The sequence below is a fragment of the Nuphar pumila genome, chromosome 1 (assembly GCF_984573655.1).
Source record: "Nuphar pumila chromosome 1, dmNupPumi1.hap1.1, whole genome shotgun sequence".
NCBI lineage: Eukaryota > Viridiplantae > Streptophyta > Magnoliopsida > Nymphaeales > Nymphaeaceae > Nuphar > Nuphar pumila.
In genome coordinates, this window is record NC_143249.1 from 182,994,707 (window position 1) to 183,011,944 (window position 17,238).

At 38.6% G+C, this 17,238-nt stretch overlaps 1 protein-coding gene across 1 annotated transcript in view; it reads right to left on the minus strand.

The window, feature by feature from the left end:
• LOC149851608 (U2 small nuclear ribonucleoprotein A'-like) overlaps positions 1–15,927 on the minus strand; it is a 72,043-nt gene extending 56,116 nt beyond the window's left edge. The window contains exons 1-4 of the mRNA XM_090001669.1: positions 15,515–15,927; positions 3,381–3,421; positions 2,723–2,852; positions 2,407–2,612 (exon numbers count right to left, since the gene is read on the minus strand). Of these exons, the coding sequence (XP_089857795.1) occupies positions 2,407–2,612; positions 2,723–2,852; positions 3,381–3,421; positions 15,515–15,596 (459 nt within the window). The 5' untranslated portion in view covers positions 15,597–15,927. The remainder of the gene's footprint in view (positions 1–2,406; positions 2,613–2,722; positions 2,853–3,380; positions 3,422–15,514) is intronic.
• Positions 15,928–17,238: the final 1,311 nt, after the last annotated feature.

Genomic DNA, 17,238 nt, shown 5'->3' on the forward strand with positions numbered 1-17,238 from the left:
CAAAAAAATATATCCTAATGACAGATACAGATATCAAACAACAAATACATAATGCAGTAACAACAATGATTGCTCACTAGTATCTACTGATCCAAACCAAGTTAGCATGCCAAAAAAAAAAGACCATTTCTTTGTTCAAAGCCATCATAACATCATCCCATTCACTCATTTCACCCATGAGTTTGGCATACATGATCTTGTTTATGGATGCAGAAGGGTCAACCCACATTATCCGATAATGGGTGTAGTTATCTAAAGTCAAGCTAGATCTTGAACCGATGTCACAAACCTCAGTACCAGGATCTCTTAGCATGGGAAAATCTTTCAATAGATTTAGATTTTTGTTTTTTTAAGAAAACATCAGAGCAAATAAATTATTGAATACAATATATAAGAAACACAGAAATTTATGAAAATGCAAAAAGTTTAATTTTTTTATCATGATGATATCACAATATTTTCAAAATAAGTGATATTTACTGGATCCAAACATAACTATGGAAGAAAAAACTTAAAGAAGAGAAAGAGCAAATCCAAGTAACACTTTGGGTGAGCATGAAGATAACAGGTAGGTTTCCGCATCATTGCTGAAAAAGGGAGCTCGCAGCTGTTGTTTATGGGTGCGAGGACCCCAAATCTCAAGTTGAAGAGTCAAGGAAACTTTTCACTGGGCAACTAAAAGCAATTTCAACAAAACTTCACATTTTAAGTTCTACTATGTTCTTTATAACCTTTTCTGGAGAAAGAAAGGAGTTGGACTCTTTCTAATCCTAAAGTAATAGAGACACGTCTAGACACAGCAAAAAAGAGTCCTATTCGATCCATCTACAAGAACCAAGTTTAGCATGGAAAGGGTGCAAGGTGGACCAGCATTTTTTTAAGGGTGTGTTTACATAACCTGTAGACAAAGGTTGCATTTGCTTTGCTGGCGGCCATGTACAACTCCAAATCAAATGTGATTTGGAGCCTTATGAATCAGAATCACAAGGGAACCCTTGTGATTCTGATTCTACCCATTCTCTTACCATTGTTTTGGCATGAGAAAATGGAGCCAATGAGAATCATGCTTTCATTTGAGTGAGAGAACGATTTTCATAGAGTGTAAACAAATGTCGCCCAACAAAAGACAAATAAGAGTACCCATTCATAAGAACTCCTAAAAATTGGAGAGCAATAGACAGATTTTAACACCTACTGGTCGTAATGTGTATTCTGCTAAAAAAGACAAAAAGTGTCATTTAAGGGAAAATGAAGGAATTAAGGCTCTGTTTGGAAGCCAAGCCCACAATGGGAGCGACAACATGGATTTACCGACACACCACACATCTCCGACACTTGGTTTCCCAGTTTTGGGAGGGGGCAACAAAGATCGGAGTGAAGTTGGGAGGGTGATGGTGTATAAAATTGGAGGATTTCAACAATGTCCGTGGGAGGATGTTATTTCATCGCCCTTCTCAACAATAGTTCCCAAACAGAGCCCAAACGGAACCACAATTCCATGGGAATGGCACCCAAACGAGTAAAATGTGGGCCCAGTCCCACATCAAGAATTCTCAGGTGATATCCAAAACACCCTAAAAGAAGGTCAAACCCCCCCAAAAAATGGCTCTAATTCTGGAAATTAACAGCTTTAGACAATTACAACACTATCCAAATCAATGAATTATAGATTATACTTGTTCCTGTACATTTGCAGCTTAGGTAACAAAGATGTAAATTGAAATCAACAACAAGACAACAGAGCCTCTAGTACACAACATTCTCAATCTAGAGATTGTTCAATGACAGCAAGCAGAAAGAGAAGATTTGACCAGATTGCCAAGGGTCTTATCTGACTGCTACTACCTCCAGCTAATTGTAGCCATAACCACAGCTGTTGATAATAAATCTTCTACCAAGTACCAGTTACTTGATTGAAAAAACTGACTTGTTTTCACTTTGATTACCGAATAAATAAAAGTGTTCAATGGACAATAGATAACTTTTCTTTTCTCCAGAAACATAGCTTTTTGTTTGAAATTATAATTGTCCACAAATCTTAAGAAGTCCTGGCTGGCAGGTTCTTCATCAGTCGATATACTGTATCTTGATCTCCATGTTTAACACAGCAGGCATCAGGCTCACAGATATCCACATGAAATGTAGGAGAGGAGGCACACATACAATTCATTGCAAATAGCCTCACATTGAGATTGGGCAAAAATTGGTAGAAATAAACATGAAACTATGAAAGCATAAAAGACAAGACATATAAGCTAACAAACAGTAATTTTCTTCAATTTCAAGAAATTTTATCCAAGTAGATTTTGTTATAAACTAAGGTAGTGCAAGCATGTAAGTATCATTACCAAGTAAAACAACAAAAGCAAGAAACATAGATTGTTCTGACAGTGACCACCATCTTACCTTTTGTTTCACTTTCTTGAAGTCTAGCAAGCGCAGCCTTTTTAACTTGTAGATGACATATAACCGATAATTTGGTTTTTTGGTAACATTATTGTCTAGCAGGCTGAGTGTTTGCAGCTTGGGAAGTGATGCAAGAGGGTCGAGCTCCACCAAGTTCACCAATCGATTATTTGTCAGAACCAGAGTGTGTAGTTTAGGCAAGTATTCTGCACTTCTCAAATAACAAAATGTTGGAGAGTATGAATAATGAAGAAGCCAGTAAAGGAGCCAGTGACCAAAGGAATAAAAAACTATAAATGGTGTGAAGCAACTAGACCTCCAATGTTGGGATTGATCCGAGTAATTCTGTTGTTGTTGACAAGCAGAGTACCAAGACGATTCAGATAAGGGAAATTCTCAAGCTTGACAATTTCATTGTCTGACAGATCTATATTGTCAAATTGATCCTGTAAGATACAGGCTTCTTTAAGGCATCATCACTGGCAAAAAACAGTGAAACATATATGTTTATATATAGGGATAGCATTTACTACCCTCGTGGTTAATGAACCCCCTAGTTATAACTCATAGGGGGTGGTTGTTTTGACCAAATCTGACCTCATGGATGTGTTCAGCATGATCAAAATAATAGGAATTGACTCTTGGTTCATAGTTTTTCGACACAGACATGTTTTTTTGACATTGAAAATTTGGTACACCCTCGTAGGTTCTGACTTATACATCAGGAAAACATGAACCAAAGGTCATTTTCTACTAAACTTAATATGCAGCTCACATCTGGAGGGTTATATATATATATATATATATATATATATATATATATATATATATATATATATATATATATATATATATATATATATATATATATATATATTATGCATCATGGACTCTTATCATCAGTAGATAGGATTCTAAGAAATACAGTGCTCATAATGTTTTAGATAACGAAAACAATTCATCATAAATCTTACCTCTGTTGCACCTAAATTTTCAATTACTGCAAGCTTATTCCCTACAATAAAAAATGGAGTCAAGTGTTAGAAACAGAGAAATGTTCAGTACACTTAAACTGCTAGCTATTCCTATGCTCATTTATGCAGTTTCTGGTTCCACAAAGCTTTAAAATTTTACCAACAATTATAACAAAATTGAGCTCCTATATGGCACAGCAGGAAAAAGATATAATAAAGCAGAAACAAAGAAGGTTGTAAAAGAAGAAAAGGAAAAGACATAGATAAACATACAACCACTTCCTCCCTTTTCTACAGTGTGCAAAACCAGAATTATCCTAGAGTGGAACAAAAACAACATGAAGATGAGGAGGAAAGTAAGAACGGTCTCATCAATGACAAAGGGATGAGAATTGTTACTTTTAAGATATAGAAGTTAACAAAGGCCCTTTTCCTAACCATATGATTTTAGACACTAGCAAAAACATCCTCCAAGATAGCAGCATTGATGGCATGAATGCTAGCAAATATGATTCAAGCCAAATGCACCACAAAGTAAATACGAACCCAAAAGTGTTGGCAGATTTGCCAGAACCACTAGATGCATGGCAATGCCTTGACCAGAAAAAAAGATTGTATGGAGATGGAAAAGATCATCCTAATATTAGAAAAGAGATAAAACATCAAAATGTTTTGAAATCTCAATGAGTATGCATGCCATTATCAACCCCACAAGCACAATTGGCCACTTGTTCACTGTGGAAGAATTAATAATACCAACTGACCAAAGCAGAGTCAAAGCCCTTGGCAACAGTCCTATAACCTATGTCACATGGATATCAATATGGATCTACGGTATGTCAACAAAGTCATGGACGAGATGAAAAAGAAAAGAATAGTAAAGAGTTGACAAGAGGGGCACGCACATTGTTTAAGTGTGTATAGATTTGAGAGCACAAATAGGAATTTTATTAAAATTTAAAATATGTAAAGTGATATACAATATACACATATAACATTTATGTGTCTATGCAGGTGAGCAACCAATATCTTCTCCATGGAAATATCTGGCACCACCAATGTCACCACAGGCATGCCAGCCTTGTTGAAATATGCATGTTACATGGCATAGAAACTTTGTACTTTGAACGGAAAGAGACGACACAAGGCTCCAAGAACATAAGGAGTAAGATGGCTATAATATAGAACCAAGCAATCATCCAAAGTTTCCATCCTGAATTGCCTTATTAATTAATGACAATGATAAAATGAACTCAAGCAAAGCCATCAGAAGAAGAATTGGCACATCTGTATTACAACTACCAAGTAGAAACAAGAGAACCATTCAGTCAGAAAGAAGCACGCCCTTGTAGTTGGCAACATTATCTTAGGAATCTTAAAGACCCCGAGTGAAAACAAAAGAAAGATTTTGTGGTACAATGCTGTCGTGTCATAGGTTTAACCAAGACCGTCACACCACAGTCAATCATGGAAAGTGTTACCATTATTATGACCAACCCTCATATACTCACCTGGGAGCTCCCACCACTTCTCGTGGGTTGCATCCCTTCTTTCATACATTATATGACCATATTGGTTTGGTTAAGCTCGCACTTTGGTTCCTCAACAAAGATGCCTTCATTGTAACATGTATAAGTAACCAACAAAAAAGCATGGACACATTCGGTTTTGGCTCTTCTATACCAGGCGGCTAACCTAAAAGAGTGCCAAAATGGGAAATCAAAAACACATCCTCTTCACTGAGAGTTGTTCATCTAGTTGTACATAACCAAGATAAAGCATGATCAACATGCTCTTGCCTTCACGAAGAGCTGGGACTTTCCATAGACTTGTTGCTAGCTTACCTTACTGTTGTAGCATGGACTCAAGAGGGTAACACGTTGTCACTTCTTGTAGTATGTTCCATTATCTTCTTCCAGTTAAGCTTCATCCAGATCATGGTGTTGGGTAATTGTCTCAAAATTATAGGGACCTAATTTTAGTTGGCTTGAGCTGATTTTGACTTAGGTTCTTGATTGACAATGTTAGAACTTTGACCTAGTCAACTTTGACTATTTGACTTGGTCATAATCTATTCAACACCCTCGCATGCACCCTGTAATGGCCATAATGGTCCAGAATCTGTCCTAGTGTTTGACCTCGCAGTTAACCACCCCTTTTGGTGGAATTTTTTAGCCTTTTCATGGTCTTTTTGGACCCTATGACTAACCTTTTGGTCTATTGACTGCACCTAGCCCATTTACTCTCTTTTACTAGTTGTTGGGCCCATTTAGAGCCACTTATTGATAGCCGTTATAGCTTTATTGATGTTGATTGTAGCTTTATTACTAGTCATTAGAAATTAATTTCTTGCTCTCGAGCTTGGGCTTATATAAACCCAAGCCCTCTCCCATTTTCTCCATCATCACCTCGAAATCTCTCCACTCATCTCCTCACTTCCTCTCTAGCTCTCTCGAGCTCCTTAGTTCATCGAGCCCTCTAGCTCCCTTCAACCTTCTAGCTCACGCTCTCTTGACCTTAACTCCGCCTGTGTATAACTGTTTAGTTATACACTGCCGGTCCCAAGCCCAGATAAAGGAGGAGGGTTGCGGTAGGCCAATGACAGCCAACATAAAAACTTAGTCATACCCTATGAATATGAACCAATATGAGAATTTCGTTGGGGCGTTCCCTACTGAGCGACGCGCTCTACTCTATAGGCCTGGAGGCAGTGATAAATGGGGCAAGGGTTGCTAGGTCGTCGCCCAGAAGCGACGCGTCACACCGGCGCCCGGTGTGGTGTCAAATAGGTAAGGGTTCCCTCACTTTGTTGGACGGGTGGGGATAAGGAAGATAGTTCAAGATCATAAAATTAGGTTAGCCACTTCGAACATAGGGTCTTTAATTGGTAAGTTGGTAGAGTTAGTAGATGTTATGTGTATAAGAAAGATTGATATTTTATGTCTACAAGAGACCAAATGGGTAGGTGAGAAAGAAAAAGTGATAGAACCTTGGGGATATAAGATTTGGTATACAGGAATAGGAATGGAGTAGGGATTGTTATTATTCGTGAGTTTATAAATAATGTAGTTGAGGTCTGTAGGAAGGGAGATAGGATTTTACTTATTAAATTAGTATTAGGTACGGATATTATTAATATTATTAGTGTTTATGCACCAAAAGTAGGTTTAGATGATTTCATTAAGCGTCAATTTTGGGAAGATTTAGATGGAGTAGTACAAGGGATATCTTATGAAGAAAAGTTTTTCATCGGCGGTGACCTTAATGGACATGTAGGCATTAGTAGGGATGGATTTGAGAGTATCCATAGAGGCTATGGTATAGGAGAAAGAAACGAAAGTAGAGAAAGGATTTTAGATTTTGGTTTGTCCTATGATATGATCTTAGCAAACACTTGGTTTAAGAAGAGGGAGTCTCACCTAGTAACACTTAAAAGTGGGGTTAATACGAGTCAGATAAATTTTTTCCTACTTAGAAAGAGAGATAGGGGTTGTTGCATCGATTGTAAGGTTATACAGGGAGAAAGTGTAGCTACACAACATAGAGTCTTAATTTTAGATCTTAGAATTAGAAAATGCCGCAAAAGAGATAGACATAGGATAGACATAGGATAGATCCTAGAATTAAGTGGTGGGCACTGAAAGGAGCTAAACAAGGAATGTTTGTAGAGCAGGTAGTTAAGGAAGTTGATTGGTGTCTCGACGAATGTTCAGATTCAATGTGGAATAAGATAGTGGGTGGCATGAGAAAGGTGGCTAAGGAGATAATAGGTGAGTCTAAAGGCGATGCACCGCTAAGTAAGGATACATCATTGTGGAACGAGGATGTCAAATTAGCTATTAAGGTTAAAAGAGAGTGTTATAGAAATCTAAGTAAGAGTCGTGATAATGAGAATTTGGAGAAGTATATGATAGCAAAGAAGGAAGCTAAAAAAGTAGTTCCAAACGCGAGGGATAAGGTATATAAGGAAGTTTATGACAAGTTGGATACCAAAGAGGGCGAGAAGGATATTTATAGGCTTACAAAGATGAGAGATTGGAAATCGAGGGATCTGGGTATGGTTAAATGTACCAAAGATGAAACGCAAAAGGTTTTAGTCAAAGATGAGGAGATTAAGGAGATATAGAAAGATTATTTTGATAAACTATTTAATGGAAGTCATGCTCAGGATCTTGGAGACTTCTCCATTCGTTTTCATGAGATGAATCGTGACTTCATGCGCAAGATTCAAAAGAAAGAAATTGCAGAGGCTTTGAAGAAAATGAAATCAAGAAGGGCAGTTGGCCCAGATGGTATACCTATCGAGGCTTGGAAATGCATGGGAGAGAAAGGTTTAGAATGGTTGACAAATCTTTTTAACAAGATTTGGCGGACAAATAAAATGCCTAATGAGTGGAGGAAGAGTACTTTGGTACCTCTATATAAGAATAAGGGTGATATACAAGATTGCACAAACTATCGTGGTATAAAACTCATGAATCATACTATGAAACTTTGAGAGAGGGTGATTGAGTATAGGTTGAAGAAGGTTATCATGATATCGGAGAACCAATTTGGTTTTATGCCTGGAAGATCAACTATGGAAGCTATACATCTTCTTAGACAACTTATTGAGAGATATAGAGAGAGGAACAAAGATTTGCATATGGTTTTTATTGATTTGGAGAAGGCATACGATAGAGTACCTAGGGATGTTCTCTGGTGGACAATGATGAAGAAAGGTATTTCTCTCAAGTACATTAGTATAATTAAAGATATGTACGAAAGAGTAGTAACCAATGTCCGCACTTGTGGAGGGATGACAACCAATTTTCCTATAACGGTTGGGTTACATCAAGGGTTTGCATTAAGCCCTTTCCTATTTGTTATAGTGATGGATGAGCTTACAAGATCAATTCAAGAAAATGTGTCGTGGTGTATGTTGTTTGCTGATGATATTGTTTTGATTGATGAGTCTAGAGCTTGGGTTAATGCTAAGTTAGAATTATGGAGACAGACATTGGAAGTAAGAGGTTTTAAGTTGAGTAAGAGTAAGACAGAATATATGGAATGTTGGTTCAGTAAGCAACGAAGTAGTGATGGGAGTGTAGTGAAGCTTGGTGAGCAAGAAATATCGGTGGATGATTGTTTCAAATATTTAGGATCTATCATTCAAAAGTATGGAGAAATTGATGGAGATGTAAATCATAGGATAAAGATTGGGTGGATGAAATGGAAAAGTGCAACTGGAGTGTTGTGCAATCGTAGAATGTCATTGCGGTTGAAGAGAAAGTTTTATAGGACGACAATGAGGCCCGCTTTACTATATGGTACGGAATGTTGGGCTGCCAAGAGGCATCGTATTCAAAAAATGAGTGTAGCTAAGATGTGTATGCTTAGATGGATGTGTGGAAATGCAATAAAAGATAAGATTCTGAACAAGGAGATACGTAAGAAGGTAGGCATTGCATCCATTGAAAATAAGATGAGAGAGAATCATTTACGGTGGTTTGGACATATTCGGCGAAGGCCTAATGATGCTCCAGTTAGAAGGATGGAGAAATGGGAAAATATATTAGTTAAAAGAGGTTGGGGTAGGCCAAGAAAGACTTGGATGGAGATGATAGGAAAGGATATGAATGCTTTGAACCTCACCGAGGACATGGCATTGGATAGAAATGATTGGAGGAGAAGGATTCATGTGGAAGACCCAGAATGATTTTCTTTTTTGGTTCATATCGCCGACCCCAATTGTTTTGGGATGAAGGCGTAGTTGTTGTTGTTGTTGTAGTGCTTCCCGGTTCGAGTCGATGTGAGCTTAAACCTAGCCAAAGTGCTTCCCAATTCGAATCGATATAAGCTTAGACCTAGTCGTAGCACTTCCTGGTTTGAGTCGATATGAGCTTAGACCTAACCATAGTGTTTTTTGGTTCGAGTCAAGATGTTATTCAAGGTAGCAAGGTAGTCTATGTCGAGTAGCTCGGTCTCACCCAGTGAAAGGCACGGCCCAACCATTGCAAGTAAATGAAAGTGTTGTTGTACCCTGAGAGTGATGTTGCATGAATACCCATTGCACCAAGGATTTAATCCTAAGTGGGGCAACTATTGCTTTAAAGATAGCCTGTCTAACACACACCTCCGAGCATACCTAGTTCTAGATAAGTTGCCATACCCACTGAATTATTTTTCCAACAAATAGAACTCCTTTTATTGATCTAAGAGGAAAAGGGGGAACGTTATATTTGTTTTCTTTAAAGGAACCTACGCATTAATGGCAAACCCTAACCCTGTAGAGGTAACACAGGCCATAAGTGTTAAACTCGTTAGACTCATCTGTATTTGTGTCCTCAAAGAACGTGGGCAGTTGCTACATTTGTGCTTTAGCAACTGCCACTATCTTCAAAGATCGAAAATCAAATGAACGTGGGTTGTTGCTACATTTGTGCTAACCTTAGCACAAATGATATTGTTTATCTTTATCATATCATTATCACATATGTTGTTGTAATTTTCCTGTTTCGTAGACCATTTACCTTTATCGCATATATTGTTGTAATTTCCCTGTTTTATAGGAGTTAGTTCACATTTTGTGATTGATATATAACGTGGCCAATGAGTCAATGTAAACAACGATCATCTTTACAAATGAGAGAATGAATCACATTCTTCTTGATATCATGTTTTCCGTCAACTGTTCCCTATCTCGTTCCTCTTAACATGGTATCAAAGCTAGTAAGATAATTTTGTTTTGAGCGATGAAGGTGTTAGGTTTGTTCAAAGTAACGGATCTAGCGGCCATGGACCAGAATCAACTATCGATGAGTCGAATGATAATTCATATTTTTTACATCATTCAGATAACCCAGGACAAATATTGGTTAGTAGCGCTCTCATAGGTGATAACTATGTGTCATGGAGTCGTGCCATGACTGTGGCTCTATCAACAAAAAATAAAATGGGTGTCGTTGATGGTTCAATTGTAAAACTGGACACATCTTCACCCACTTTTGCTATCTGGACCATATGTAACAACATGGTCCTTTCATGGGTCTTGAACTCATTGTCAAAGGACTTGACGGAGAGTGTAATTTATGGAGAAACAGCAACAGACATATGAAAAGAACTTCATGAACGTTTCTCTCAAACTAATGGACCACGAATTTTTCAGATTCGTCGCTCCATTATAACCCTACATCAAGAAAATCTCTTTATTTCAAATTATTATACAAAAATGAAAATTTTATGGAACGAGTTATCAACACAACTTGCTATCCCTATATGTGTTTGCGGAGCTTCCAAGTCTCTCTCGGATTTACTTCAACAACAAAGGCTCATAGATTTTTTGATGGGCTTCAGTGAATCCTATGCTCTCATAAGGAGTCAAATTTTGATCATGGATCCATTGCTGAATATTAATAAAGCCTACAACTTATTGTTGCAATAAGACAGAAAGAACTTTGAATTATGTCAATGGTTGAAAATAATGTGGTTGTTGTTGTAGATCATAATAGGTGACTAAATCGATTCCCACCAAGCAATCCTTGTTTCAAGGGTAAAGGGCAAATAGAGCGACCAAAATGTGATCATTATGGAAAGTTGGGATACACTAAAGATCCCTGCTATCATATTCATGGGTTCCCAACAAGAACCATCAATCCTCATAATCAGCGTATTGGCACCCAAAATGGGGAAAATCATCTCTCCAAATTTTGCAGCGCAAGTCCAATCTGAGCCAACAATCTTGCTCCTCAACTTACCATGGACCAATACAACAAATTCTTCTCTTAAATCAGTAGGTAAAGAGCCAATGGTGAACATGACAGGTAATCACTTTGCCAACTTAATTCATTTTTTTCTAGCGTGTGGATTCTTGACTCTAGAGCAAGCAATCATATGTGTTGCTCACTACACACGCTATCTTCAATCCAACCCCATTGTTCAAAACCTATTAGACTTCCAAATGGTACACTTTCTTATGTGACCCATGTTGGAAAAGCTACCATTTCTCCATACATTACACTAGACTATGTTCTTAATGTACCATCATTTAAATTCAATTTAATATGTGTTAGTAAACTTATTGAATCGTTGAATTGTGACATTCATTTCTTTCCTACCCATTGTGAAATCCAGGACCATCAATCGAAGAGGATGATTGGTATGGGTAAAGTGCACACGGGACTATACTATCTAGAGACGGAGCCAAACCATATTGATGCCATCTCCACCGACCAAATACCTACTTTCGACCTATGGCATTGGTGAATAGGGCGTCTATCTTCTCAGCGCCTAAGGCATTTATCTCAACACAATGAGATGATTCTCTTTAATAATTGTCAATGCGATTTCTGCTCGTTAGCAAAACAAACTTGTTTACCTTTCGCTGATAGTGACTCACGTTCTTCTTGTGTTTTTTATTTCATTCATGTTGATATTTGGGGAGGATATCTCATTCCATCCATTACTGGCGCACATTATTTTCTTACTATTGTGGATGATTTTTCGCATGCCACTTGGTTATTTTTTATATGTTTCAAATCTCAAACTAAGGAATCACTTCAGACCAGAGTTACCGGAAGCGCCTAGCTAAAAGGGGAAGCGCGCTTCCCCGAAGCGCGCTTCGGAAGCGCGAAACGTCGCGCTTCCGAAGCGTGGGGGGAAGCGTCCCCCTTTTTTGGGAAGCGTGCTTCCCTTTAATGGGGGACGCGTTTCCCTTTAATGGGGGACGCGCTTCCCTTTAATGGGAAGCGTGCTTCCCCCACGCTTCCCCAACGCTTCCCCCTCGCTTCCCCCACGCTTCCCCCTCGCTTCCCCTGTTTTTTCAAATTTTTTGTATTTTTTATTTTTTATTTTTATTTTTTTCGCTTCCCCCTCGCTTCCGAGACGCTTCCTGGGTCGCTTCCGAGACGCTTCCTAGGTCGCTTCCGAGACGCTTCCCGAATCGCTCCTAAGTGGTCCCACGCTTCCCCGCTTCCTAAAATTTTGAAAGTGCCTCGCTTCCCGCTCCCGCTTCCCGTATCGCTTCCCGCTCCCGCTTCCTCAACTGGCAACCATGCTTCAGACCTTCATCAATATGATTAAAGTGCAATTTAACTCACAAGTTAAATGCATTAGGTCTGATAATAGATCTGAGTTTTTTATCTCATGATATGCGAAATTTTCTCTCCACCAATGGAATTTTGCAACATTCTTGTGTTTCAACACCCCAACAAAATAGAGTGTTTGAACGCAAGCATAGGCACCTACTAGAAATTGCAAGAGCCTTAAAATTTCAAGCAAACTTACCCATCAACTTTTGGGGTGAATGTTTCTCATGGCAGCTTATTTAATAAACAGATTACCCACCTCAAGATTGAATAAACATTTTGATAAAACACCATATGAGATGTACAAATCTAAACAAAAATATCAACATTGAAGGGTTTTTGGTTGATTATGTTTTGCCCACAACATCAATTATAAACACAAATTTGATGGTCATGCGCACAAGTGTATTTTTTGTTGGATATCCTCATGGACAAAAAGGATATAAAGTATTCGACCTTGACAAACAAATTGTCTTTGAGTCGTGATGTCATATTTCATAAGAAGGTATTTCCCTTTCATTCACATGTTGAAAAAACCCTTAGTAATCATGTCTTACCCATTCCTATTTTAGATGACCAAAACCAAGATCAAAAACCCATCTTATCAAATCCGATTAATCATGCACACATCAAGCCCAATGAAAGCTCACCTGACACCGAACCCATCCCACTTCCTATGGAAACACCAGTTCTATGCAGGAGATCTACCAGGACCAAAACTAAACCCATGTACCTAAATGACTACCAATGTTCGTATGCCGCACTCTACGCATACACATTTGACTCTAAGGTAAAGAAATCCTCTTTTCACTTTCACATTACTTGTCTATTTCCCAATTTTCTAAGGTACATTAGCTTTCTTGGTTTCTATTTCTTCTCATGATGAACCAATGGATTACCGCACTGCTATAAAAGATAAGAAATTGTGTTAGGCCATGAGAGATGAGATCAAGGCGTTGGAAGAAAACAATACTTGGATTGTTACCAACTTGCCCCCAGGAAAGAAAGTGATTGAAAATAAATGGGTTTTAAAGATCAAATATAATTCTGATGGCTTCATTGAAAGGTACAAGACACGTTTGGTGGCAAAGGGCTACACACAACAAGGACTGGACTATCATGATATTTTCACCCCAGTTGTCAAACTTGTCACAATGAGGTGCTTATTATCAGTCGCAGTCATTTCTAATTGGCCCTTGTATCAATTAGACATTAATAATGCTTTTTTACACAGAGATTTGGAGGAGAAAATATACATAAAAATGTCACCCGAATATACCACAAAGGGGGAGCAACTGGTTTGTCGCCTAAACAAATCTCTTTATGGACTTAAACAAGCGTCCAGACAATGGTTCGCCAAGTTTTCTCAAGCTCTAAAGCAAGCAGGTTTTAAGCAATCATTGGCTAATTATTCATTATTTTCTTTGATAATGAGAACCAAAAGGATATTCGTCCTTGTCTATGTGGATGATGTCATCATTACTGGGAATGATGACCTCATATCCAAACTAAAGGCTCTACTTCATGAGCAATTCCATATTAAAGACCTAGAAAAATTAAAATATTTTCTAAGCATTGAGGCTGCCTGCTCCCCACAAGGAATATTCTTGAATAAAAAAAAGTACATTTTGGATCTATTGAAAGACGTCGGAAATCTTGGATCCAAACCCAATGACATTCCGATGGAGCAACACTTAAAGTTGGCTCATGCTGAAGAAACTCTCAAAGATCCAACTTCATACGGGCGACTTGTGGGAAGGCTTATATATTTAACTAGTACACGACCCAACATCACGTATTCAGTTCACATTCTTAGCCAATTCATGCAGGAACCTCGCCAGCCTTACTGGGATGCAGCCATGAAACTGCTTAAATATTTGAAGGGAAACCCTGGAAAAGGAATTTTATTACGTGCAAATAGCACCATGCAACTTTCATACTATACAGATTCAGATTAGGCTAGTTGTCCTATCACAAGGCGCACTACCACAGGATATTGCACTTTTTTAGAGACAATACTCTCTCTTGAAAAAGTGAGAAACAAAACATTGTGCCACGCTCATCTGAAGAGGCCGAATACAGATCTATGGTCATGACCACCAGTGAGATCATCTTGTTAAGGTATTTACTACAAGATCTTGGCTTTCCCACTGATGCACCAACAACTTTATATTGTGACAATCAATTTGCTTTGCACATTGCGGCAAATCCAGTCTTTCACGAATGTACCAAACACATCGAGCTAGATTGATATTTTATCAGAGAAAAACTCCAGCAACGCATCATTTCTACCCAGTTTATCCCAAGTACACATCAGTGTGCTGACATCTTCACCAAGGCACTCGACCGAGATCAATTTCACTATTTACTTGGCAAGTTGGGCTTGATTGATCCTCAAGGGCCAACTTGAGGGGGAGTGTTAAACTCGTTAGACTCATCTGTATCTGTAACATCAAAGATAGTGGGCAGTTGCTACATTTGTGCTTTAGCAACTGCCGTTATCTTCAAAAATCGGGAGTCAAATGAACGTGGGCTGTTGCTACATTTGTGCTAACCTTAGCACAAATGATATTGTTTATCTTTATCATATCATGATCACGTATGCTGTTGTAATTTTCCTGTTTCGTAGGCCATTTACCTTTATAGCATATACTGATGTAATTTCCCTGTTTTATAGGAGTTAGTTCACTTTTTGTGGCTGATATATAACGTGGCCAACGAGTCAATGTAAACAACGATCATCTTTACAAATGAGAGAATGAATCACATTCTTCTTGATATCACGTTTTCCTTCAACCGTTCCCTATCTCGTTCCTCTTAACAATAAGTTCAATCACCCTCTTGGCAACTCATGCTACGCCTGCGCCTTCTCCTCCCTTCCCTCCCCTTCCTCAACAGCAGGAAAGAGGTATCAAAGCCACAAACAAAATATAAGATGAGAACGTTGTGACCCCAGACGCATTTCGTTACATGGAAGATTTATTTGCATGACACGGCACAATTGAGAGATAAAAAAGAAGATGCGTGGAGATAAAAGGAAGAGAGAGAGGAGGAAGGGTTAGGGAGTACCTCGAAGGTCCAACTCCCGGTTTCCAACGGCATTGAAGAAATGAGGGCTCTTCCATATCAAGTCTGCGGTGAGTCTAAACATGTTCAACCCCGATCACAAGAATGGCGTCTCTGCTGCAAATGCTGTTAAAGAAGACAGCTGATAGAAGCAAAATGAGGGAGGGTGGCAAAATGTCTGCGTGGGGTTTAATCTGTGGAGGGTGGCTCCTCTGGAAGGAAGCTTACAAAAGGATGGGATTAGGGTAAGATAGATTTCGAATAAGCAGCGTCGGGGCGAGGGCCTGCACCGAGCGATTTATGTGGGGGAGGGAAGGGAGAGGATACCACCGAAAAATCCTACTGCAACGAACGACACACGGGGGGCATCGCGCATAGGGCCTTGAATTAAACCCAGGCCACAGTCGCCGGTGGGCGCGTTTATATTAAGCTAAAGCCCTCTTATCAGGCCAATGGGGTGTTTGGCGCAGACCGCCCTGGGCCACTGGTTATATCACAAAGACACGCGGACACCAGCATGCGTGACGCGGCAAACGTTCGGAACTTTTTTGAAAATTAGAAAACGGGGATGCAAAATTTTTTAATTTTTTAATCAATAAAAATTTTGACATTTCAATGTTATAAATGTATTCTTATTTAAATAAAACTTAAAATGTCAAAAAATACTAAAATAATTTGTGTGTGTCCATGTGTCACCAAAGTTACTCCACCAAAATGACGTGTCTCAATGACCTAGGTTGGTAGATGGGCGGTCAAGGATCCATTATCATGAGCATCATCCCTTAAAGCAATGCGATTCTTTGGGGGCGAAGGGTGCTATTAGAATTTTACGTTACCAAGACAGTGGCCATAGGTACGTCCAGTGAAGTACAGCGTGATTAAATCTCGGTCTCAAAGGTGATTTCTTCATGTCATAAATAAAAAAAAATGTTCTTATCTTTCTATAAAAGTATCGGATTATATTAAAAAAAACTCGTGAATATCTACCTTATTCCACGATTTAACGGTATATGAAATCTGCAGTAAAAAAAAAAGCAAAACACGTACATATGAGAAGCGTGAGAAGCATGTATCGGAGATGTAGAGCCAAAACTTAAAGAATTCAACTCTTTTTATTTAAACTTGCTTGGGGTAATTTATATATGACAAAACCCCTTTTGCGACTTTCTTTTCTATTTTGGAATTGCAGTATTTTTTCTTCTATTCTTTTTATTTCTTGATAACCAAAGGTGGGGTATTTAGCTAAACCTAAATTGTATGGAAGTAGAAGAAAGGGTAGTGCAGCCAATAGGTTTTTTTCTGAGGGCAGATAAGTTGCACTCACATAGCACGCTTTAGTGTACTGTTGCAGCAGATTGATCATGTAATAACTATAAATTTTTAAATATATAAATTCAAAAAATTTATGTAAGACTACGTAAATTCGGATCTAGGAGCAACCCAAACTCGTCAAGTTCGGTTTCGATGCGAGTTTGAACAAACCAGACCTAAGAGATCCAGTCTGAAACAGAGATTGAGTAGTGTAAACTCCAAATGATCGATCAGTACGGGATTAGATCAATCAGAGATCCAAAAAACCCATTTAACTGTAAGTGAGTCGAGTATGTGTGTTGGGTTTGGATCAAGATCCAAACGACCCGAAAGAGGAAGGAGGGGCAAAATGAAAAAATAAAAAATGCAATTTTCGAGGTTGTGAAGGGGCATAGGGGTGATTCCCCATGGAGGAG